General features: G+C 43.3%; 1 protein-coding gene across 1 annotated transcript in view; it reads right to left on the reverse strand.

The window, feature by feature from the left end:
* FAM3C (FAM3 metabolism regulating signaling molecule C) overlaps window positions 1–26477 on the reverse strand; it is a 39757-nt gene that overhangs the window by 2324 nt on the left and 10956 nt on the right. The window contains exons 2-9 of the mRNA XM_081211814.1: window positions 14364–14422; window positions 13522–13626; window positions 12073–12102; window positions 9782–9905; window positions 5973–6031; window positions 4512–4562; window positions 3045–3129; window positions 1506–1632 (exon numbers count right to left, since the gene is read on the reverse strand). Of these exons, the coding sequence (XP_081067940.1) occupies window positions 1506–1632; window positions 3045–3129; window positions 4512–4562; window positions 5973–6031; window positions 9782–9905; window positions 12073–12102; window positions 13522–13626; window positions 14364–14422 (640 nt within the window). The remainder of the gene's footprint in view (window positions 1–1505; window positions 1633–3044; window positions 3130–4511; window positions 4563–5972; window positions 6032–9781; window positions 9906–12072; window positions 12103–13521; window positions 13627–14363; window positions 14423–26477) is intronic.

The raw sequence follows: 26477 nt of genomic DNA on the forward strand, positions 1-26477 counted from the left end.
GGGGTGGAGGACAATTGCAACAGTCAAAATACTAAAGCGATAATTGGCTTCCAGCAAGAGACCCCATAAATTTACAAAAGTAAAACTTTTTTACATAGTCTCCTTTCATCTACTGTGATCTTGCAAATATATACATAACCACATACCGTATTTTCCGCTCTATAGGACGCAATTTCCCCCCTCCAAAAATGAAGAGGAAATGTGTGTGTGTCCTATGGAGCGAATGCAGGCTTTCGCTGAAGCCTGGAGAGCGAGAGGGGTCGGTGTGCACCGACCCCTCTCGTTCTCCAGGCTTCAGGCAGCTATCCGCAAGCTCCAGGAGTGGCAGCGAGGTTGCGTGCAATCTTGTCGCCACTCCTGGACCTGTTTTAGGGGCTGGGGGTACCCCCAATGAAGCCAAGACAGCGAGCGGGATCCATCCTGCTCGGTGTCTTGGCTTCTGCCAAAGCCGTGTGCAGCCTCTCCTGGCTGGAGAGGTTGCGTGCGGCTAAAGAGGAAGCCAAGACAGCCAGCCCCCTTTATCCCCCCAAAAAAACTAGGTGCGCCCTATGGCCCGGTGCGCCCTATGGAGCGAAAAATACGGTATGTTACAATTGGTATAATGCTTACTCTACTTCCTGTAGAATAGCCCCAACATGTTTGGAAGTGAGCTAGTAAGACACCTAGTTATATGTTTAGCCTTTGAGCAGGGATAACTTATTTTTAAAATCTATATTCTAGCCTTCCATGTAGTTTTTTAAAAAAACGATAAGGAAGCAATCGTGGAGCAAACACTTTAACTTGCTGATGTGCCTGAAACATGAAAGGTAGAGGCTTTTGGAAACTTGTGTGTAACAGAACTGAACTAAACGTTCCAATTGCACCAAATGAAAGGGAAAATTCACATCAACGCAGATGTTATAACAGCAGTTGCAAGTTTGCATACATTTCTACAGCTCTGCAATACAGAAGAAGAGGAATGTGCTCTGAAGCTAATTTTCAGAGCCCGTTAAAAGCAATGCAGATATGATCTAGGAAATGCAAAAACCGTGAGTGTTATCTGAGATGTTCCCGTATTTGTTACAGAAACGGCAAGTTCCAACTTCCCTCGCAGGGTGAACAGTGGAAATTCAATGTGCTTTTGGATTACGGCAAAAGGTATTACTGAGACTTCTTGCAGCAGAGTAAGGTGTTTAAAATGCTGGGATGGCAGAAAAGGAGACAGCATTTCATTCTGCAGGTGGAAACCACTCAGTGTTTCCCTATATTAAACACTTCCTGCAAACAGAAAGCCTGCAAAGTTAAAACTTCTCTCTCAAAGTGCTGGATTTCCAGTTACAGGAAGGTTTAATGTGCAGAAACATCAAAATGGGCATCCTCTGCCTGCAGTCTGAAGCAGTGCAGTCCTTCATATCATCTCAGGATTCTACAAGCACATTCATTCTGCTGCCTGCGGAGGCCAAGGTACGTCAGCTGTGAGTCTTGGACTCCACATGGCGCTTCCACACGTTAACCTGAGAACAAACCTGTTCAAATGGGCTTTTAGTCTTGATTCCTTTCCCGCCGCAGAAGACCCAGTTGTCTCTGAAGCCAAGGTTCGTGATGGATGTGCTTCCTAGTTCAGATATTAGTTTCCGCGATTCTTCATTAAGCCTTGGAAAAGATTCAAAAGGGTTAATATACAAATGAACTGATAAGGTCCTGGCTGTATTAACCATGGGTTGCCAATGGGTTGGCTTCTCAGTGTGCAACTTTCATCTGCCACAACCAGCATGACCATGTCAGTGATGATGACAGCAGCAACCTCTGGGGGGTAACATTGGCTGTCCGTGATCTACGCAACTGATTTAAATAACCATTCTGATTCATGTGCCATTCTAGTTGTGTTTACTTGGGCAAAACGGTACAATTCAAGTCCAGTGATGCTTTCACTTTGATACAGATGGATGCTACTGGATGCCAATGCTTTAAGATGAACTTCCATGGCCATTGAAGAAAAATTATGTATTTCGTCTACCGTATATACTCGAGTATAAGCTGACTTTTTCAGCACATTTTTTATGCTGAAAAAGCCACCCTTGGCTTACACTTGAGTGACGGTCCTTTCGGGCTGCTCCTTCCCCATCCTCCATCTTTGCTGCTAGCGGTGGCAGCAGCGGAGGAACAAGCAGCCCAAAAGTAGCCCTTTGGGGCTGCTTGTTCTTCCTCCGCTGCTGCTGCCGCCACCACCAGGTTTGTGGTGTGGTGAACCGGCTTATACTCGAGTCAATAAGTTTTCCCAGTTTTTTTGTGGTAAAATTAGGTGCCTCGGCTTATATTCGGGTCGGCTTATACTCAAGTATATACGGCAATTACCCTAACCTCTCTCAGGCGACTACCCCTTCTCCTTGCTCCCAGCTGTAAACTCCAGAAGCCTGGCCCATTCAAGGGCACTTGCATTCAAGTTCTCAGGGATTTTCCTAGTCATTTTGCCTGATTATATAGCTAGATCAGTCCACGGACCTAATTAGATCTACAAGGTCCTTTTCTCAAAACCACAACTACCAGACCCACACCTGACATTGGAGAACAATATACATCAGGAGGCTTAGTTTTGTCAGAATCGAATGTACACTTCCAGAGTTAACGCTAAATACGTTACTGGTAAATGAGCCACCATAGCATGAAAATTTGGGTCCCGGGCTTTTCAGACTCGTCTATAGAATCACAGAACTGTAGAGTTGGAAGGGACCATGTGGGTCATCTAGTCCAATCCCCTGCAATGAATGAATTTGCATTGGTTGCAAAATGTGATTATTATTTTTCCTGCTCTCCTACCCCACTACCTTGATCTCCATGCTTTGACAAAGTATACCCTCTCCTCCCCACAAATGCTTACGCTCAGCCGCCTCCTACAGACTGGGGAAATGGCCTTAGGAGTGTCAAACATTCAGAGAAATGGTGTCCTCCACTGCTACTACAGCAACTGACAAGTTAAGAAATTGCTGGCTTAGTCCTTATCCATATGACTGATTCCCTATGTGTAAACAACCCTCTTTTTTTGGGTGGTCTTAGCAACTGCTTACTTAGTTGCGCCATCATCGTAGGTTGCCATTAATACGATTGTTCCATCTTTAATGGTCTTCAGAAAGTCAATAAGCGGGGCGACATCTAAACGAAACAGAAGTTTAGCACAACACAGTCACAGTCGCATGCAGTGCTAAAATTTCTACATGGGACTTCCTTTCAAAGAAGTTATGAGATGGAAAATAGCAATGTTGCTGGGATTAAGAGCCCAAACTAATTTATGTTAAAGAATTACCTCTGAATGTTCTTTGCTAAATTCCGATGCCAAGTGTTTGCAGACTGCTCAAAATTTCTATTTCTGGCGTTTCACATTAGTGATAGGTGACATGCCATGGTGTTTAGCATTTGATGATAATGACAGCCAATATGCAATGGTATATGCTAAGGTCTTTAACTTCCTGCAACCAGGGAATGCTATCCACATTTATTTGTCTACTATGGAACTTCTGCACGCCAATTACAAAAATCCTACTGTAGCTACCGTAGTGATGTGGAACATGTGGCATCCAGATGTTGCTGGAACCCCACTGGCCCCAGCCAAAAGTAGAGAAATATAGTTCAACAACATCTGGAGGGACACAGGTTCCCCAGCTGTGAACTTCTGGGGGCACTTTCTAGGTGCACACTCCAGTCCATGCATGGCTCTAGTTCTTCCCATTTCCTGCTGTGAGCTGAGAGTACACCCGTAACACACCCAGCCTTTTGCTGTGTGGATTTCAGAAACATGGTTGTTGTTGTTGTTGTTTTTGGACCATTTATATACCGCTCGTAGTTAAACAAAACTCTTAAGCGGTTTACAACATAGGTTAAGACATCTCAAATAAACAGCAAATAATACCAAAACAAAAAAGAGACAATTTCTACGTTCTATAAAACTTAACTAAATAGAACATCCTCGTCAGTAGCAAAATCAACATTGCCACATAAAAATAAGCTGCAAAAAAAAAAAAAAAATGCAAGGAAAATCCATTGTAAAAGACTAAATCCAAGCATCCTCTAAAGATCAGGAAGCAAAATAATTCAAAATGAAAATGAGCTAAAAAGTAAAAATTTCACATTTTAACAAACAAACCTGATTTGCAATGAAGCAAATCAACTCATTCTTCCCCACCCACCCATCAATAATCAATCAATATGCCATTAAATGAATCAATCCAATTAAATGTCCAGCTCCCTATTCAGCAATCTGCACAAGCTAAAAATGCAGAGATCATTCAGATTCGCTCACACACCTGCCAGCATATAACGTATTTGATAGCTGATGGGAGATTTTATATTTCAGGTCTGCAAACAATCTAGCAATGCCAACAAGTTTCAAATGTCTAGATTCTGAGATTATTATTATTTTTAAATCAAAATGCAATTTTCAATTCAAAGTTCTTCTTTCAACATCTGAGTGGGAAAACTCAACTACTTTCATTTTATACTGATTTTTTAATATAAGAAGCAAGTATTCCAGCACTTACCTCCACCCCACATGTCAAAGAATTTTGTATCCACCATGCTACCTGTTTTGCCTAGAAAAGGATTAATAAGTAAATTTAACGGAATAGCACGTTCAAAAATTGCTACAGATAAAGTGAACAGATTTTGCTCACATGGAAGCTGCAAACAGCCCCTTCAAAAGGCACTGCACTGTTGTGCATATAACAAAGCAAAGTGGGCTTTTAACACAGCTGCCAACCAGCAACAGAATCTGCCTCCATCTTTGGCCATTGCTTGACTTTAGCCATCACCAGCAGAGGCCACGAGCGATTTCCACATTTTTAAAGCTAGTGATTATCAGAATGTTAAAAGCCATTACACACAACTTTGGCTAAGCTTTCGGCTAATGTCCTCCTCCACTGAAGTTGTCCTCCAAATTAGTTAATTTTTCTTTAAAAAAATATAATACTGACAGATGCAAGTTGTCATTTTGTAAAGATTTTTAATAAAGTTATCAGGGTGGTCTGCTTACAACAGGGATGCAGTGCTGGATTTAATCACAGTGTACACACAAAGATTAGATTATGTTTGGGGACAGAAATTGGCCTACAGTTTCATTAGCAAACCAAAATCACTGTGTAAACTACAAAAAACCACAATCAGAACTGTTTTAGAGTTCCTTGAAGGTTTTAAGAAGTAGGTAATTAGCAGGAATACCCCCAAAACTCTGCCCATTTGGGGCTGGACTGCTAGAGGACAACATCCTAGGAAGCAACGGGCAACAGTTCAGCTCAGAGTCACCCAAGTTATTAAGGTTTTTGCAAAGGGTGATGGCAGCAACCTCTTTCTGGAATTACTTCTAATGACTTCAACAAGTACATAAAGGCAAGCGCGTGCTAGGATCCAATCAATTTTTATAAGTTTTACTGTGATTTTGTTTCAGTGCTGTCGGCTGCCATGAAGGAAGGAGCAAATCAAACCATTCAGTTAACAAAGCGAGAACCAGAGCCAGCCAGACCTTGCATTTTTCTTCTCAAGGAAACAGTCAATACATATACACTATTTTTCCAAGTGTAGATCTGTATGTTGGCAAAATGGTGCCATTCACACACAAAGAAGGGAGGTTATCAGCAGCATCGGTGGAAGCCTAAGGTTTGCAAAAGGAACCCCCCCCCAAAAAAATGAGGACTGGGCGTGTTCTGTGGGGAAAGCAGGGGGGGAAATGATGGTGGGGGAGTGGAACGGAATTATTCTGGAAGGACCCTGAACAGGACTACTCTACGCTGCAACATTTAGTTGCAGGTCACGCTAGCCACTTTTGAAAGTTACCACTGACTGTTCATTTGCAGCTAGATCCAGTCATTCCAAATGTGAAATCTGCCTTCTACTATGATTAATTCTCCGTGCCAACATTCAGGCTTCCTTACTACTTGCCTGGAAATAATTGGAATGTTAATATAAGAACACTGATACGGTTTAAAAACCCCAAACCAGTCACTTACCATTGACCAGAGCTATATTAATCCCTCTTCCAACATTGTTTTTAACTCCACTCATCAACCTGAAACGAAAACCGCAGAAAAAGGGAATTATGACAAGCTCTCCCCCCTCTCCAACTCCCCGCTGCCAACTGGAGGTTGTGGAGAGTACAGTATACTTTCTAACGACGTCCTGTAAGAGATGTGAACTTCTCCCCTCTGGGCTAAATGAAATTTGCACACCTTACTGCTACAGGAAATGTTGGCTCTTTTTCCATCATCACTTTAAATTATTACAGATGGCAGACAGCATAACAAATTAGACTGTGCATCTGATCTAACATGCAAGAGGAGTCCACCCAGGGTCTACTATGAAAAGCTACAATTCAGGGAGACTGCAGTTATTCCACTGTCAGCAGTGAGACACATCTAGCCAATCTCAAAATATACAGCTTTAACTAACACACGTTCTTCAAGTTAAGCAATTCCGACTAATTAACCCAACCCATGTCCCATTTCTGGGAAAACAGAACCTCCTATTATTATAAGGAGAAGAAAAACATGCACCATCTTAATCAACTTCCTGTTAAACAACAGGTCCATCTACAGAGCAGCTTTTCTGGCACTATCTTACAGAGCATAGAAACTGAAACAAGAGCAGGGCTATAGAAGAGAAAATACTCTCGATATGGCCTTTGCTGGGTTATGGTTTGGGTTCATCACGCATGATGTCCTTTATGGACCATCAGATTGTCACAGCAGAACAGCATTTGTGAGCCAAGTATTGTATTCCATTTTTAAGATACAGGTGTTGGGTTTTGTTTTGTTTTACCAATTCTGTCGTGAGTTAGCTACTGTGATGCATAGGATTTACCACAAGGGGGTAGCAACGCATCACTTTAGGTTTCCTGCCGAAGTGTTGGTAGAAAGGATTTCAAGGTCTGAAATTCCATTCAGAGTGTACGATTAACACTGCGTTTGTCAAACGTGGGTCCCCAGCTGTTGCCAGACTACAACTCCCATCATCCACGGCTAGCAGGACCAGCGGTCATGGATGATGGGAGTTGTAGTCCCAACAAGAGCTGGGGACCCAAGTTTGAGAAACAATGGATTAAAATTTTAACAGAGGATGACTTGGGCAAGGACGCCACCAGGTGTGCCAACTGAGCTTTGAGAAAGACGTGTGACACAGGTGAACTTGGGGGTGCACAGTTAAGAGCCAGATCTGAAAGAAGTCCCCAAGCTGCAAGCCCTGCTCAGCACAGCCTGAATGCCATCTTAACTTATGAAGCAATGGAGGAAGCATTTAAAGGAAGACATCAACCTCATCGGATACATCAAGAAACACTTCCTCTCCTGGTTCATAAGTCACCTGAGCTTCCAGATCACAACTCTGGCCTTTGGATACGTAATCTAATCTTGCAGTGAAATCAATCAATCTGGAAGCTTTGGAGCCAGCTGACTGGTTGGGGTGAAAGGGCAAAGGAGCAAGGAGGCCAAACAATGGCTCTAGAAGTTTCGAGAGAAATAGTGACTGAAAGAAGAAAACTCTTAATATGAACATGCACAAGAATGCAAGACCAATTTGTTCTTTCCAGTAACTCTCAAAGTTGAAAGATGAAAGCAGATGACAAGGGTCTCCAGAGAAACTGGGCCAGAAATACACCCCCACCGAAAAAGTTTGGAATATATCCAATTAAGATCCATTAAAAACAATGGGCCTAAGTTAGTCATGTTCATTAATTTCAATCAGTCTACTCCAAATAAGGCTAGCATTGGACTGGCAGGGCTGAGCCCCTTCGGGATGGTGGCAGAACAGTAAGGCGACCATGCAAATATTTGGCATGGCTGTTAATCACTAGAACAAACCCATCCTTAAACCTTGACATTATCTCCAACATTCCATAGTAAATTTGCACCCAGGATACAAAAACACAGGCGACTATGGACAGCTTAGGTTTCATCCTGGTACATTATAAAGCAGAATATGAGACTGACTAACTCCACTAGGGAAAATGGCCTGTACGGAGCAAAAAAATCTGCAAAAAAAAAAAGTTATTTTGCTGGATACTAATCTTACAGAAATGGACTTCGAGTTTTGTATACTTAAGTGGGGGTGGGTGGGGAAAGTTCTGCTACTGACCCTGATGATGAGTTGAAGCCACACGGAGGAAAGCGGCTGCCCCATAGTCACAAATGCTTCTAATCTTACAATGCCATTTTAATCACAGTAAAAAGTGACAAAACCTAACCTATTACTAAACATTTGGGGCTGTATCCAACCGTGTCACTCCGCTGATGGTTAAGGAAGGCTTTTGTCAGTGGAAAGGGGCAGGAAGCCATTTCTGGCAATTCCTTCTTCCCCCAAGTCCTCCCAGGTCCCCCTTAAACCTCAGAGGGGTGGGAGGACCCTCTTAAACGGCGGTTCTCAACCTGTGGGTCCCCAGAAGTTGTTAGACTACAACTCCCATCATCCCTGAGCTCTGGCCTTGCTAGCTAGGGGTGATGGGAGTTGTAGTTCAACAACACCTGGGGACCCACAGGTTAAGAAAGGCTGCTCTTAAAGGACCCTTGGACAGTTAAGTCCAGTCAAAGGCGACTATGGGGTGCGGTGCTCATCTTGTTTTCAGGCCAAGGGAGCAGGCATTTGTCCACAGACAGCTTTCTGGGTCATGCGGCCAGTATGACTAAACCGCTTCTTAGTGCAACGGGACACTGTGATGGAAGCAAGAGCACATGGAAACGCCATTTACCTTCCTGCCACAGCGGTACCTATTTATCTACTTGCGCTTGCATGCTTTCGAACTGCTAGGTTGGCAGGAGCTGGGACAGAACAACGGGAGCTCACCAGTTGGGGATTCGAACCGCCGACCTTTTGATCGGCAAGTCCAAGAGGCTCAGTGGTTTAGATCACAACGCCACCCACGTTCCTGGAAGGACCCTCTAGACTAGAGCATGTTGAGAGGAGATGCAGGAAGAAATGCCCAAATCTGCACCCTTCTCCATTCTGCCAACCAAGACCTGACTGCCAAGACTGGGTAAAACCCTTTGCAATTAAAAGAGTAGCCTCCAGCTTGATGTCTTATGACGTTATCTTAATAGAGTGCAGTTATGTGAAGCATGTGGAACATACATGCATTAACATTCATAACCACAAGATACCCATAAATTTTATTGTTTCCACTTTCTGTGCTGCTGGTTTGGCATATCAACACACAGCTGCAAGAATGGATGTGGTTGCTTAAAAACAAAGAAAGACAGGCTTCATGCACCCTTCTCTCGCACCATGCATTTTGGTGCCAGAATCACCAGCTCTTCCCATTTTCCCTGGACTGGATCAGATATTGTTTATTAAGAAATCTTATATCCTGCCAATCCAATGTAAAACAGCGGCCAAGGCACTTAATTACATAAAAAAATCCAGCACTGAAACAATTTTTGCGCCGCCAAAAACATAAAAGAATAAAGACAAAGGCAGCCGGCATTAAAAATCGAACTAATGAAAGCTGCCCCACCTCCTCCTGTATTTGTAATTTAAATTATCAGAAAAGAAAAGAAAGTCTGCCTAAGCAAAATCAACTTGACTGGGTAGCAGAAATGGAATCGTGAATGTGCCAACCTCCTATGGGCAATAGTGTTTGGTGATACACTATATATAGTTATAGCCTGCTGTAGAGATCTAGGCACAGGAACAATTGCAAGCACTCAGGGAATGTGTCTTTTGTTTCCAAACTAAATTAAAGGCGATGTACATTTTCTATTCAAGACCAGAGTGCAAATTATCCAAAACTACCTTCCGAAAACCAACAGAAGAGAAATCAGGTGATACGTACACATTATCTTCTACGCAAATTTTAGGCCCAACGACGTTGGCCGCTCCACTTGCCATTTTGAATGCAAAATGGTTCTCTGGACAAATTTTAGTCGTTCCACATTTATATCTCGGGGGTTTTGTAGCTTTGGAGGGAAAAATAAATTCCATTAGCAGAAAAACTATACAACATCTCTTCTCTTTCTTTCTGAAGACTATACAGCATCAACACATTGATTTCAATAGGATGGGGTTTTTTTAAAGAAAATCATCTGGGAAAGTGTTTTGTGAAGCCAAAAATATTACACACTTGTCTTGATGAATATTATGTTAGCGGTTAAGAACTGGGAAATAAAAGCAGCATCCTTTACCCCACCAACTTCTACTAGAGCAGACATGTGCAAATTCATGCGTTCGGGAATGTGAATTCTTTCTGAGATATAGATATTTTACAGAGTTGGAAGTAACCCCCTGCAAGGCAGGAATATGCAGCTGGGATCGAACCAGAAACCTTGCCACTGTCAGCACCACGCTCTAACCAACTGAGCTGCCCAGCTGTTTGTATATGGCTTTCCTTTTCAGGCTCCACAAATTACACAGAAGGAGGGAGGTAAATGCAATGGCTACCCCAAGCTTGAGTCTCCAAATGTTGTTGGGACTACAGCTTCCATTGCCCATCCTGCTTAGGATTGATGGAGTCCTGGTCCAGCAAAAAATGGGGACCCCGGGTCGAGATATAGCTCACTATAATGTTCACTGGGCAGAACATAAAGAATGTGTAAATCTGGAGGTGACCATTCCAGTGGCAGCTCATATAGGGTGGTGTGGAGGCAGTGGCATCTTCCCAGTGGCGGCACTGCAGTGGTCAGGATGAAGCAAGGTGGCGATGTTGGGGGAACTCCAGGTTCAGCAGCCCCACAAAGATGCTCCCACAACCTTGCTGTTGCTGCCTTGGCCCTGACCCATCCCTGTGACGGCCTCGGCCCAGGATACCTGAAGGAGCATCTCCACCCTCATCGTTCAGCCCAGACACTGAAGTCCCGCTCCAAGGGCCTTCTGGCGGTTCCCTCACTGCGAAAAGCGAAGTTACAGCGAGCCAGGCAGAGGGCCTTCTCCATAGTGGCGCCCGCTCTGTGGAACCACAGTTCAAGAAGGACACTGACAAACTGGAACGTGTCCAGAGGAGGGCAACCAAAATGGTCAAAGGCCTGGAAACAATGCCTTATGAGGAACGGCTAAGGGAGCTGGGCATGTTTAGCCTGGAGAAGAGGAGGTTAAGGGGTGATATGATAGCCATGTTTCAAATATATAAAAGGATGTCATATAGAGGAGGGAGAAAGGTTGTTTTCTGCTGCTCCAGAGAAGCGGACACGGAGCAATGGATCCAAACTACAAGAAAGAAGATTCCACCTAAACATTAGGAAGAACTTCCTGACAGTAAGAGCTGTTCAACAGTGGAATTTGCTGCCAAGGAGTGTGGTGGAGTCTCCTTCTTTGGAGGTCTTTAAGCAGAGGCTTGACAACCATATGTCAGGAGTGCTCTGATGGTGTTTCCTGCTTGGCAGGGGGTTGGACTCGATGGCCCTTGTGGTCTATTCCAACTCTATGATTCTATGAATGCCCTCTCATCAGATGTCAAGGAAATAGACAACTATCTGACTTTTAGAAGACATCTTAAGGCATCCCTGTTTAGGGAAGTTTTCAAGGTTTGATGTTTTATCCTGTTTTTAATATTCTGTTGGAAGCCTCCCAGAGTGGCTGGGGAAACCCAGCCAGATGGGCAGGGTGTGTGTGTGTCTGTGTGTCTGTCTATAATTTATTATTATTATTGTGAGTACAGTGAGAAGAGGATGAGCCACCATGTCTGAGATGAGCCACCTCTTTGAAAAAGTGATCAAAGCAAATGTTAAACACTCCTGAACAATTTTAATGGCTTTACTGTAAGCCCGAGTCATGAAGTGGGAACATCTCCATCCAGGAAGAAGAAGAAAAAGGAGGAATAATAGGTACCTTCTAGGGCCCCATCTAGGTGGTGGAGTTAGCTTCAGTTCATTAGTAGCTGGAAGGGTTTTCAGCAAGGAAACTCAAACCCGGGGCTCATGACCACTCCACCAAGGCTTTCTGCCCCAGCCCCTATGGTCCTGCTCTGCCACTGTGTGTAAATTCACATGTGCTCTAGTCATTCTTAGGAAAGTTGGAATAAGAGAGTAGGCTAGAGATTGCCTGTGCGTCATGTGCATCTTATTTTGGATTTATAGAACAACTAAGAACATAGAACACGAAAAAGTAAAAACCCTGCTATACGATACTTACGCCGTGCAGGTAGCTCCAGTGGTGATCTTGCTGAAAGAGATAACATTTTATATCATTCCTTAATCATGTTCAAACAAACAAAACACGTCAACATCTATCAAATAGAAGAGAAGGCTTTAAAGTTACGGCTTTTCTCCAAGGTTAGACAATGCTGGCCTACAGAAGCTATACAATTCCAGTTTTAGTGCAGAACGTGCTGTCACGGAACAGTATTTTTACTGGATGGGATAACTGCCTACAAATTAATATTTCTCCATTCTAAATTGTGTGATTGAGTTATTGGCTCATTAAAGAAAGCCATTTTAGGTTCTATAAAGTTTTATTTGCTATAAGTAAAGATTAAAAATAAAACTTTTTCTGTATATAAAACAGGAAGCAAAACACTAAGAAATTAGCAACAAATAAAATAAAATAAAATAAATGAAAGCAGGACTCTTTGACTTGCTGCTGATAAGCAATTTGCAAAAAACAAAAACAAAACAAAACCACCCAGCACAGTTTAGTTTACCTTCACAGCATATATGAGAACACAAGGCTCAGAAGAGAAATACCGCATTTTTCGCTCTATAACACGCACCCGACCATAACACGCACATAGTTTTTAGAGGAGGAAAACAAGAAAAAAAAAATCTAAATGAAACAGCGGATGTATGATTTTTGTGGTTCATGCTGTGGCCACAGACATGTGATCTGACAGTGAGTTTGGGGTAGCCCAATGCAAAAATCCTGAGGATCCATGTGGATCCATGCTTTGTAACCACATTTTGCACCACTGCGGCCCCAGGCAACAGTGGGTGCGTGATTTTTTTGGTGCAAGCTGTAGCCATGGACATGCTATGTGATCTGATGGTGAATTTGGGGTGACCCAGTGCAAAAATCCTGAGGATCCATGTGGATCCGTGATTTGTAACCACGTTTTAAGTGGGGAGGGAAGGAAAAGCACTCAAGGGACAAGGACCACGCGTGGGGTGGGTGGAAAAGGATGCTGTTAATAATGCAGAAGAGGGGTATAAGAGAAGGCTCCTCTCCTCTCCCGCTTTGCTCCTTTAAAGCAAGCAGGCTCTCTGTCCCTCTCTCCTCCCCACTCAGCGGCAAAGCAAGCCACGGAGGAGGGAAGGAAGGGGAACCATGGATCCTCTGCTCACAACTGCAGCAGATCCCCCCGCCATCCGTAGGCATTCGCTCCATAACACGCACAGACATTTCCCCTTCCTTTCTAGGAGGAAAAAAGTGAGTGTTATGGTGCAAAAAATACAGTAATTCTTTCAAAGCAGTATTATAACATGCATAAATCACCTAGCCTGCAACTCTATCCACTTACTAGGAAGTAAGCTCCACTGAACTCATTGGGAATTAAATTTGAATAGATGTGTGTAAGATTACACTGTTTAGTGGCATAATGCTGGCTGAAATTATATGCAGGGAAAACAACAGAAGCAAATCACTTACCAAACAGGTTCCCTAGGCTGGCGTCCATTTTTATTTCAAATACTTGGGATATGACGTAAAATGTCAGCAGAAATACGGCTACCGCTACCGCCAATTTTGCAGCTCCTGCTCCGAAAAAAGGATGTGTTATAACCAACTGCTATTATTATGATGCAACAACACATTTGTCAAGCCATCTGACTAAGACTTCTAGATCAAAAAGAGCAACACCCTGAACGCTGCTGGAAAAGGAACAAGAGCCCTTGACCCAGCAAAACGAGCCTTGCTGGGTGTGTGTGTTTCTTTTGAATAAATTTTATTAGAATATAAAGAATACAGAGCTTATTATCAAATATGGTTCCCCCCCAAACTATGTATCTGTATATATTGCAACGTACCTCTAAAATATGTATCATACACATGGCACTTTATTATAGAAATGGACTGGTGAAATGTATTAATTCTGACATGAACGTGTATGACTGCTCTGATTAGTGCTGTTGCATTTTGCTCCTCTTTTTATTCATTTGTATTATAAAACTGAAGTAAAAACATTTATATAACAAAAGATAAACTTCCCAGACCTTGAACATACCAAAATCCATTCCTGACTGCTCCCATTCCTAATATACTAATATGCTGCGAAAAGCAGGCCTGGAAAAAACAGATACACCTCAAACCACACATAATTTAAACCAGCCTGGCCATATAATCCCAATGAATTAAATGACAGCTGACCATTTCAAAACTAAACACTCATGATTAACTAAACTGTGAAACGTTGTGAGGACAGATCTTCATTTCCGTGCAGACCAACGTATCTTGTTTCACCAGCCAAAAAATAAGGTGGTCGTTCTTCTTACCTGCTATTCTCATGGTTGCCCTTCTTTCGTTATTGACACAATTGCATTTAACCAGCTCCCTAGGAGAATGAAGGGATAAAAGCAGCATTCAGTTATACTGTACTAGAACAATCAAACAGAGCATTTTTTGTTAATCAGTGCCGTTAAAACATTATAATGGGCTGATGACAACAACACCATGATCCCGAATAAAAAATGTATAATTTCACCATGCAAGGAAATCTGGAGACTTTTAGAAATTATTTTGGTAAGCAACTAAGACAGGATACAAGAAGAGGCTGCAAGGGTTATCTGTATACATTTCATTTTAGGTTGGGCACTCTGAGCCCCATACAGTGGTACCTCAGGTTACATACACTTCAGGTTACATACGCTTCAGGTTACAGACTCTGCTAACCCAGAAATAGTGCTTCAGTTTAAGAACTTTGCTTCAGGATGAAAACAGAAATTGTGCTCTGGCGGCGCAGTGGCAGCAGGAGGCCCCATTAGCTTAAGTGGTGCTTCAGGTTAAGAACAGTTTCAGGTTAAGAACGGACCTCCGGAACGAATTAAGTACTTAACCCAAAGTACCAAAATTCTGTTTTCCTTGGAACACTGCAACACTGCACAACTTTTATTAGGTAAGAAGAGGCAACATTACAGAACATTAAAAAGAGAAGCCATGATATTTGTTAGAGATTACAAGTGCTCTACGAACTCTCCTATGGAAATCAATAAATGTATCTATTTTCATTCGTATTGCAATTGATAAATGTATCTATTTTCATTCGTATTGCAATTGAATTGTGAATATGCACCATGAGCTGTATTTATTTGCACCTACCAATTCCAAATAGATTATATGCTGTATGGATTAAAAATAAAGGCTAGGGAGGGAAGGGGGGGGAATCAGAATAAACCATCTGCGCTCATTTGGCATACACTCACTCAGTGAAAAATGTTTGCACAGGAAGAATGACGCCAACTGTACTACTATCAAAACCAAGAAGGTGCAAAAAACGAAACCTAGTTCTGAGTGCTGAAGTGCTTTGAATAGTCCCCCATTCTGCATGCAAAACAGATTTGAAATCCCACAGAGATTTCAAAAGCACTTTGCAATATATGACACAGGGGCCCAGTTCTCAAAAAGGAAGAGTCAATTTCCCAGAGGGTGCCTGCAAGCTTTTGATTTTGCCTAAAATAGCTCCTAGGATTCCAGTCTTAATATTAATATAATGATTTCCCCCCCTGCATGCTCAAAGGCTGTTGCTGAATAACTCGATTCTACGTACACGTGTATAACACTGGCGAAACCAAGAAACTAAAGTATCACGACTTTACCAATTCCACATACTCCTCGCTAATTTTATCTTTCACCGAATGCTCCTAAATTAAAATTTCACAAAAATAGGGAGGGGGAGCCCATTCTAAGGATCCTTTTCCCGCTCAAGAATGTAGGGCACTGGGCTAAAAGCCAGGACTCTGGCACAGCAAGATTAGAATTAATTCAAATGTGTTTTGGAGGAAGATTGTTTGTATCTCTTCCTACATTCTCCAGGCTGGAACAGAGCTAATCTCAAAAGGCACGTGCACCTTCCTTCTCTCTGATGCTTACAGCGTAAACCAATTATAAAAGCAGGTTGGGTGCACACTGATATTTTTCCAAGATAGAGATCTGGTTCAGCAGGATCTGCTGCCTGCAACCCAGCTTCAGCTGAATGTTTTACTGCAGATGCACCGATTTCTTTTTTTTTTTTTTTAAATATTTTTATTGGGTTTTCACATTTTATATAAACACAAACAACACACCAAAACAAACATAAAAAACAACAAACATGAATAGTTCCCGAAAATCTTATTTTCTAACCCTAGTCCTTGACTTCCCCCCACGCCCTCCCCTGCATCCCTATTCCCAAACTTATGTCAGCAAGTTGGCATTTCTTCCATCTTAATATTAGTCCTTTTATAAAAAACAAAAATAAATTTTCCCTAAGTTGGACCCCAATTCTCTTCCCTCGATTTCTCGTTTTTTCTTACATAATTTTCTTAATACTAAACCCCCTGGTCTTGAGTGTTGTTTAAATTTAATACTTCCCTCCCTCCCCTCCCCGCTTTGCGTCCTTTCCCAAGACATGTCCAAATTAACAGTTTTTAGCCTGGATTCCGAATATCCGAGGCTCTCAATTCTCTTTTAGTCCCTCTCCGCCGGTTTTGTTGGTAGTCCTTTTTGTCTATCATCGAGTCTCGAAAGATTTCCTTAACAATCAATCCAGTCAGTCCATAGTCTCTTCCCATATTTAAAGGCAACTGCTGAGGAATTTCCACAAGGCCTAAGTCTTGCTGATAGTCAAAATCAAAGTCTATGTGGAGGCCCCAATTGTACTTCTTTATTTCGAGCTCCTGAATTCCATAAAGTCCCAGGGCCTCCACTTTCATCTTCTGTATCTTTCGTAGGCTTAGAGTGGATTTAATCCAATAGTCTCCTTGCTTGTGTTCTCCAGATGCCGGCTTCTGGTTAGTACTTTCCCAGATAACTTGTTCTCTTTCTTGTTTTGTCTTCTCCTCTTCTTTGTTTATTGTTTCAAATTCAGCTGTGGGTTCTTTCTCACTCAGGCCCTCATTACTTTCAGCAGAACTACTTGTTTCCAAATCCAAGGTCGTCAATTGTTTACTCATAGCTGTAGTCTGCTCCTGTAGGATTCCCACCAGTGAGAACATTCTTTCGATTTCTCTCAGTATCTTTCCACCCACAGCCATTGTAATTCCACAGAATTCCCCCTAGAGGGAATCTGGTTACTGAGTAACCTTTTCTCCAACAATCCTCTGTCCTATTATTGTTTCTTTGTTTCTCAAGATTTTAGTTCAATTGTAACTCCTTTTAATCCGGAGAGGTCTTAAACAGCAATTTTTTTTCACTATTAATAGTCCATTTGACAGCTTTTGACAGCTGTCAAATTCTGCTCCTCTATACAGGCTCCAAATCAGGTCGCTCCCGGGCCCGGGAGGGAGGGTTGTTTACCACAAAACAAAGACTCTTCCAACACTCCACTCTCCTGCTCAAATTTGCCTTTCTAAATCTTGGAAGTTACTGTCTTTTTAAAACTCACCCTTTACAGGGTAGGCACTCCAGCTTAGTTCTTATTTCGTTGCTCTGGATCGTCTGCAAGGGGGGGTGTGGGGACTTCCTTTTAGCACACCCCCCGGTCGTCTCAAATTCAAAAGGTAAAAGTTTTAAAGTTCAGTTCCAAATTACTCACGGGTTCTTTTTTCAGTCCGAATTTCAAGGAAGGAAGTCAGCGCTCTCCGGTTATGGCTCGCGGCTTCGCTCAGCGGCGGTAGCGGTCGACTCTCAGTGCCACGCCGTCCCCTGTATCCCCTCCGTAGCCTTTAAAAAGGCTCATTGCGAATCAGGGGGGGCGCTTAAGGCACCCGCCGAGTCTTCAGTCCGCAGGCTTCCGCGCCTGCGGTTTTTAAGGGTCCCCGTGTCGCCGGCACGGCAAAGACCCATCCACCGTTGAGCCGATTCCCTCCGGAGCTCGGAGGGAATCCGCCATTTCCCGATCGCGCCAACCCGGAAGTCCTCAGATGCACCGATTTCTACACCACGGACCAAGACTTGACCATCTGGAATTCTAACATGCAGCGACAATTTCTGGAAAATTGGTCATCTCCCACCCTTGTAGAATTCCCTGAGAAGGTATTTCAAAATCCAAGCAATGCTTTCAAGAGGCTTTCCGCACATAAACGTAATTTAAAATATGCCTGTAAGAGCCAATTTATTCCACGTTTCCATTTCACTAAAATTAACTCATTTAAAAACTCCAATTTCAAAGCAGTTCAGTTTGGGCAGCCTCATAAACGTGCTGTTAATCAGATCATTTTATAGCATCACATCTGCTCAGCTGCAGCAGCAACCATAATTTGTCTGAATTACGCCACAATATTTTCCATTGCTAAGCCTATGACCAAAGCCTGCATTATCTTTTAATTGTTCCACATCACCAAGCAGAGTTGGGAACTCTTTCTGAACAATTCAGGGAACAGAAAGGAAAAAGAAAAAGAAAGAAAGAAGAAAAACGAGAAGAGGGGGGGGGGGAAAGGGAGTTCAATGTAAAAGAGAAGAGTCAAGAGTTGAGGTGCTGTACAAATTCCAGCATCTAAAGCATCAAAATGGAAAGTGAATAGACCTCACCTTGAAATGCAGGAAATTTTATCCCTCTTAAGCAGGCCATTTTTTTTTTATTTGTAGTTCCTGCCACGCTTTCCCCTCGGACTTTCCCCTTGTCGCCCCAATCTTCCAGTTCCTCCACTAATTATTATTATTATTATTTATTATTATTATTATTATTACTTTTGTACACCGCCCTATACCCAGGTCTTAGGGCAGTGCACAAAAAAAAAAAAAAAAAAAAAAAAATCACAATATAAGAACACAAAATACATAATAAAAACAAATCCCCCCTCCCCATCACATTTTTGAAGGGCATGGATGTCAATCAGCCAAAGGCCTGGTTAAGGTTTATAATGAAGGTGCCCCCCAACTCTCCCTAGGGAGAGCATTCCACAAACAGGGAACCATTGCAGATAGTACAGTGGGGACTTTTTCTCCCTCTTCCCCCACCCCTCCTGCAGGCAGTTTCAAAATTCCCATTGTTCTAGGTGCACTTATTTAGTTTATGAGCTCTGGGTGCGGTGTTGCGCCTAAGATTTCAGATTAAAACTGCAGAACATGCTGAACACCTCAGCCATGCTAGCCTGATCAGCTTCCAGGATGAGGGAGAAGAAGCAATTTCACTTCCACTGCAGAAACCAATTGGGCTTGGCTTGCAGAGCATCCTTGCCTCTCTGCCAGCCCAAACACTCACCTAGGGGAAATTCTGCATACTCACCTAGGCAGAATTTGTGGTTGCCTATGGTGACCAGGTGAACAGTTGAATATACATTCCACGGTCTTGCTTACTCTGATCGCTTAGAACTCACATCTCTATGCACTAATACTTCTCCTGAGTCTGCTGCCCCAACACTGTCCCTTGGCATTAAAAAAACCAACAAAAACCCAGTTGCAAGTTCAGCGCTTTGGACATTTTAAATTACTATAACTCAGCTACTCTTCAGTTGATTTTTATGAAATTCATCCAGATTAAACCAGTGAGTGGTTTGCTTATTTAGCTATGTGTCTGTATGCTATAAAGTAGTTATTTGGGTGGCTTGCAACGATTAAGTAAAAATACGATTTCATTACAAAATGAATATATAAAATTTTAAAATGTGCCTGCAGAGGCTTTATAACATACTCTCCAACATTTCTCTGATGAAAATAGGGACATCCTATTCATACATACATACATACATACATACATACATACATAATACATACATACCCTGGTCATCTGACTGAGTTGCCCAGCCACTCTGGGCAGCTTCCAACATAAATAAAAACATAATAAAACATTAAAAAATAACTTCCCTACACAGGGCTACCTTCAGACGTCTTCTAAAGGTTGTATATATACTTATCTCCTCCTGACATCCTTGCATAACTCCATACCCTCCAATATTTTTCCGATGAAAATAGGGACATCCTAATGGAAAGCAGGATCAGATCAGAAACCAGGACTGCCCCTGGAAAACGGGGACACTTGGAAGGCCTGTTATAATAGCAGGAAGTTTAGAAAACCCAGAGGTCTTACATCCATATTTGCATGACATGGAGAGAGACTGATCTAAGGCTTCTGCAATTTTTTAAACAAAGCTATCTAGAAACCTGACCCGACGGCAACGTCCGGTAGGGTACTATAGTACCCTCGGAAAATGTAAACATTTTTCATCTCTTTTTCACCATAGTCACCCTGAAAATACATGGCGATTCTATCAGTCACGTGAACCAGCAAAGTCAGCAGTGTTTTCCTCATTCTTCCCTCATGTCCTTGCTTCTCAGATCACTGAATATTCAGTCCTCTTTGCCTCTGTGCCTTTTCCCCCACTGACATTTCCTGCTCGAACGCCTCCTCCACTTCCTATTAACAGCCAACAATACAAGTTTGCCTTTGCTTCCGAAGCAGTCCTCACCACCTAGAAAAAGTTTCACTTCTTCCACACAAGCAGTGTTAGATACTCAGATATATAACCCTTAAACCAGGTTTACATTCACCAAAACAGAATGTCTAGTTGCCATTTGGGGGCCAGGAGGCTCAAAAGTTGTATTTTTCAATAGACCTTTTGGGTTCCTGAAATTCGTTCTCATTGTGCAGATAAAATATAGCAGAGAGAATTCTACAGGATGTTTTGCTGGTGTGTGAAAACAGTCGAGATCCCAGGATCCCCAGGCTGGCACCTCCAGATGGTGGAGATGTCAGGTGCCATCTTGGCGCTCGGACATCTTCACTTGGTTACAAGTAAAGGGACCCTGACCGTTAGGTCCAGTCGTGGCCGACTCTGGGGTTGCAGCGCTCATCTCGCTTTAATGGCCGAGGGAGCCGCCGTTTGTCCGCAGACAGCTGCCGGCTCATGTGGCCAGCATGACTAAGCCGCTTCTGGCAAACCAGAGCAGCGGACAGAAACGTTCAAATCCCCGTGACGGGGTGAGCTCCCATTGCTCGGTCCCTGCTCCTGCCAACCTAGCAGTTCGAAAGCATGTCAAAGTGCAAGTAGATAAATAGGCACCACTCCGGCGGGAAGGTAAACAAGTGGCTGATAGCCCGATGCAAAATGCGCCTGGCAAATTATGAAGGGTGTACACAAGTTGTGCTCTACTTTCTCTATGTACATCCTAGTGCCAACACTTTTCCTGAGGGCAGGGGTTGACAGGCATATCTACACATCTTCCAGTGTTCCGTTGTTGAGCCCATAACCTCGGTTTAAGGTGCCATGTCGCTACTAGCTTTCATCTCAATTTCTAACACTGATGCCTTCACATTCACTTTATTCAGGGAGAGTTTACCAGGGAGAGCTTACTCAGCTTTCAGCTGAATCCGGTGTTCAAAATTATAGCCAGGCACCAGGGGCATTTGGCACCTGGCTTTCAACCACTTGTGACCAAGTGAGGATGCCTGGGCACCAGGATGAGGCCTGACATCTCCACCATCTGGGGATACTTGGATCTGGGCTGTTTTCACACACAAATACCCCGCCCTGTACTATATTTAATCCGCACAATCGGAATGAATTTCAGACAACAAAATGCCTTTTCTGTGCTGCCTGAACAGGAGCAGTCACCAATAAGAAAAAGAGGTAGGAATAGGGCAATACATATGTGGACTCTCCCTGGATCAAGTGATTTTTCTTCTTTAAGTTTTCAAAGTTCTTAACCTAGGCTCAAAGTTGTCATCTGAACTAGCCAGGTGTTTAGCTGAGAATCAATCACAGTCAGTCCATCATTTGAAAAATAAGACTTTTGAGCCATCTTGCCCCAAAATGGAAACTAGACATTTTGTTTGGGCGGCCATTTGGAGTCTAGCTTTTATATCTGAGTTTCTAACACTGGTTTTGACCAGGAAACAGGTTTTTCCATCCGCCCCTTTAACTATCAGGCAGATTAGAATGCAGCATTAGATACTTGTAGAACAAGGGGAAAGTGCACACTCAGTCAAATAACAATGCTGTTCTTGTATGAATGCTGGAGATTAGAGGACACAGAAAAACAAAAGACAAAATGCTATGTTAGTTAAATCAATTCAAAGTGTTCTCACTGAGTTAGAAAAACATGGGATGCTCATTTGTGAAACTATCAGGAAGTTAATTCTGCCTTGATGCTAATGGCTTGGGAATCTCTGATTCTAGTAGAACTAAACAGTAAAATAAGTTGATAAATATTTCTCTATAATAAATAAATTGTCTAAAATGAAATAAACATGTACAGTGGTACCTCGGGTTACATACGCTTCAGGTTACATACGCTTCAGGTTACAGACTCCGCTAACCCAGAAATAGTACCTCGGGTTAAGAACTTTGCTTCAGGATGAGAACAGAAATTGGGTGGCGGCAGCAGTGGGAGGCCCCCATTAGCTAAAGTGGTGCTTCAGGTTAAGAACAGTTTCAGGTTAAGAACGGACCTCCGGAACAAATTAAGTACGTAACCAGACGTACTACTGTAATGTATTAAGGTAAGGAAAACTGGAAAGCAAAGCAGTTTTCAGTGCCACACCAAAAACTCTTTAAAAGGAAGCCCCACATAAAAGTTGTTGCGGTGGTCTATTGTCGAGTTCATCAGACATGGATAACTGTGGCCAGGTTACTTCTGTGCATGAGAAGCCCCAGAAGGTGGACAGCATCAGTGTTACAAACACAGATGTATAAGCTAGGTGCTAAATGGCTCCTTAAACCAGGGTTACAGTCACCAAAACGGAATGCCTAGTTGCCATTTGGGGGGCCTGATGGCTCAAAAGTCGTATTTTTCAACATGACTTTTTGGTTCCTGAAATTCGTTCTGATTATGCAGATAAAATATAGTGGAGAGAATTCTACAGGATGTGTTGCTGGGCATGCACCTTCAGATGGCCAAGATGTCAGGTGCCATCCTGCTGCCTGGTCATCGTCACTTGATCCCAAGTGGCTAATAGCCAGATGCAAAATGCGCCTGGCAAATTTTTAATGCTGGGAAGCATACAAGTTTCATTCCTTGATGTCAGGGCTGCCACTCAGTCCCAGCTCACATAGGACCACGCTAGCCAGCGTTCAGGTTAAAAGAGTCTTTATTGGATTACAGGTTCCATTTCCAAACTGCAATGTGCAGCCCTACTTCTTCTAGGTCAGACCGGCGAAGACCCGTCTGAGTCTCCGCCTCTAGCACACCAGCTTAATACCCTAGCCTTGCTCCACCTCCTGCGCCTTTCCTTCCGTCTCTGGGTCCTTCTGCCCCCCGGGGTCTCTTCTCTCCTACTCTCTTCTGACGCGGACCCCCCGACCCTTCCGCCTCCTTGCGGCGGGCTTTGGGACCTGGCTCACTCTCTGGGCTGCTTACTGCGCCAGCTTCCGCTACATTTGAACTTGGCGCGCGCGCCCAACTCTCCACCTTCCTCTTGATCGTTTCGTCGCTCCCCGAGGTGGGCGTGACTACTCCTGACTCATGCCCTCCCTCCTTCTGAAAGCCTCCGGAACCCGATATCTGGTCCCCTTCCTCCCCGCTGCTCCCGGCTGGGTACGTGGGTCCCGATCTCCAACTGCTGCTCTCTGATCCCTCTCTGGCCCCTTCTTCCTGGGGTGTCCCCCTGTTTTCCCCCCTTGCTCTGACCGCTGGCGCTCCCTTCTGGGAATCCTCGGACTCACTGGATAAGCTCGGCGATCTCGGTTCGTCATCCCCACTCATCTTTCCTTCGTATTCCTCCCCCTCGCTCTCTGTCTCCTCCCTTCTCTGCGTCTCTGCTCCTGAACCCCTGACACTTGATATATAAACTAGATGTCTGACTACCCAAGAGCTAACTTCCAAGGCGGGGGGAAGCCCCGTGGTGCAAGTGGAAGTCCTTGAACAGGGCTTCCACTGGCAGGACTCCTTAGCTAAACCCTGCTCTATGGTATGCAAAATTTGGATAAAATGGCAGACGATGCTCTGCATGAATGGGGAAGTGAGAGAGATAAAGTTTGTGAGGGAAGCAGGGAGCATGCAAACACAAGGCTCATTTGGTATGGCTGCCATACATCCAGATTTTCCTGGACACATCCGGGAATTGGGCAGCCATTCTGTGGCCTGGTGGATTTTTACTAAATTGGCAAAATGTCCAGGAAAACCCAGACATATGGCAAGGGGGGTATTACAATAAATAAATCATTAAAAAATCAGGGAAAGCACAAAAAGTCCTATCATTTGAACATTCATAGTTTGGTGTTAGATATGAATCAAGCCCATGTTTGAAGAAAATGTTTAGTTACGCTGAATGAATCTCTCCGTTTAAGATATTACCTGCATTCAATGGGGAGGGGAAAAGCTCATTCATTCATGAATCTGGGGAAAAACATTCTCAAAAGAGAAAGGCAATTATCTCACTTGTTACGCACTATGTCGTACAATTCATCAAAAGACATGGTTAGCACTGAAAGTAATTGCAGTTACATCATACACCTTTGCCTCTCTCAGGGGTAAATAGGTAGCTTAATTGCAAGTGCAATCGGAAGGAAGTACACAAGGAACCAGCATGGTTTGGAAGGAAGATATACCCTTTAATTGATCAAAACAAGGATTGGTATCCAAGCATTCCAAGCCCCTCGAGGAGATAACAGGCCAGGTTCCAGTTCGAGAAATGATCTACTGATTGCTGTTATCAAAACACCTAACTCTCTTGTTACTATAAACCAGCCTCCCCACATTTGGACAAAATTGGAAACGGGAGTTTGTTACAGATTCGGCTCCAAATTTATTACCTTACATACAAACCCAAAGCTGGTCTATGGTTTACTGCTATGTTTAAATGCGTCCATTGACGTCAATTCCGCCTTTGAAATCCCGGTAATGGTGATCTACAGCACTGAACATGAGAGGAGTTCATAAAATTTATACACCACTTTAGTGTAACAAAACAAAACCTTAATGCAGCTTCCAGAAATTGCAGTTTATAAACTGCATTCTCAGATCTTCTTGTTCAAATGAACATTAAACAATAATTTATGTACAGTGGAAGCTTGGGTTGTGAACGTGATCCGTGCAGGAGGCACATTCGCAACCCACAGTGCTGTGCCGCGTCTGTGCATGCATGACACAATTCGGCACTTCAGCGCATGTGCAAAGTGTGATTTAGTGTTTCTGCACATGCGCGAGCGCCGAAACCCAGAAGTAACCTGTTCCGGTACTCCTGGGTTTCAGCGCGTCTGTAACCTGAAAGTGTGCAACCGACAGTGATCGCAACCCGAGGTATGACTGTACTTATGACATTTCAATTTCACCTATTAGGGGACGTGGGTGGCGCTGTGGGTTAAAGCATATAGCCTAGGACTTGCCGATCAGAAGGTCGGCGGTTCAAATCCCTGCGATGGGGTGAGCTCCCGTTGTTCGGTCCCTGCTCCTGCCAACCTAGCAGTTTGAAAGCACGTCAAAGTGCAAGTAGATAAATAGGTACCGCTCCGGCGGGAAGGTAAACGGCGTTTCCATGTGCTGCCCTGGTTTGCCAGAAGCGGCTTAGTCATGCTGGCCACGTGACCCGGAAGCTGTCTGCGGACAAACGCCGACTCCCTCGGCCAATAAAGCGAGATGAGCGCTGCAACCCCAAAGTCGGTCACGACTGGACCTAATGGTCAGGGGTCCCTTTACCTTTATTCCACCTATTCTCCAAGGAGAACATAGTTACATACATGGGTCTTCCCTCATCTATCTCTTCAGAACATCCCAGTGAAGTGGTCTAGGCTCAAGGTTCATGGTTGCATGGGTTCCTAGCCCAGCACTCTAACACTCCCCCCACCCCCACTTTGGTGCCACAGTGTACTAAAACCAAAGTTTAGAATGTTTACTTACTTTGTTTTTTGCCAATTAATTTTTATTACTTTTCAAAAAAATTAATGAATTTAACATCACATTAATTCAAATTTCATGCAAATTTAAAAGTGACTTCCCACCCTGCTTCCTCGATGTTTCACTTCCCACCCGTATTAGCTGGCTCAATAGTACATACGTTTCCAAATTACATTTCAAAAAACTTAAAATATTTTAGCATTTTATCTTTGATTCCCCCTCCCCCAATTTTCTTCCTCTTCATTTCCCACTGGCTGCTCATTTTCAGTTCCTGCTCGACTTTTACTTAACTATTAACCTATTCCCTATTTTTCTGCCCACAAATCCTTACTTTTAAATCAGTAATCACCCATTAAAGCCCATCTCTCCTGCTATTTTCCATACAGAATGTTTCCTTTCCACATAGCATTTTCTTTAAAACTGGATAAGCCAGATCTGACTCTCTGAAAAGCAATCGGTGTTGAAAAATTCTGGAATGTTGTTACTTTGGCCCAGAGCTTTCACAAGGTCCATCATTTCCCACATTTTTTTTCCCATTCAGAGCAATAAATACTGAAATGAAAAAAATCCTTTTTTGGGTGAGAAAGAGAAAGCCACTCCTCTCCACATTAGGGAATATAATGGGGGCTTTGGCTGCTTGGGAGCTCTTACAGCAAAGGCTGGGCAATTATCAGAGAAACAGAAAATTCACATTCCTCCCA

Source organism: Podarcis bocagei (assembly GCF_964188305.1).
Source record: "Podarcis bocagei genome assembly, chromosome: 10".
NCBI lineage: Eukaryota > Metazoa > Chordata > Lepidosauria > Squamata > Lacertidae > Podarcis > Podarcis bocagei.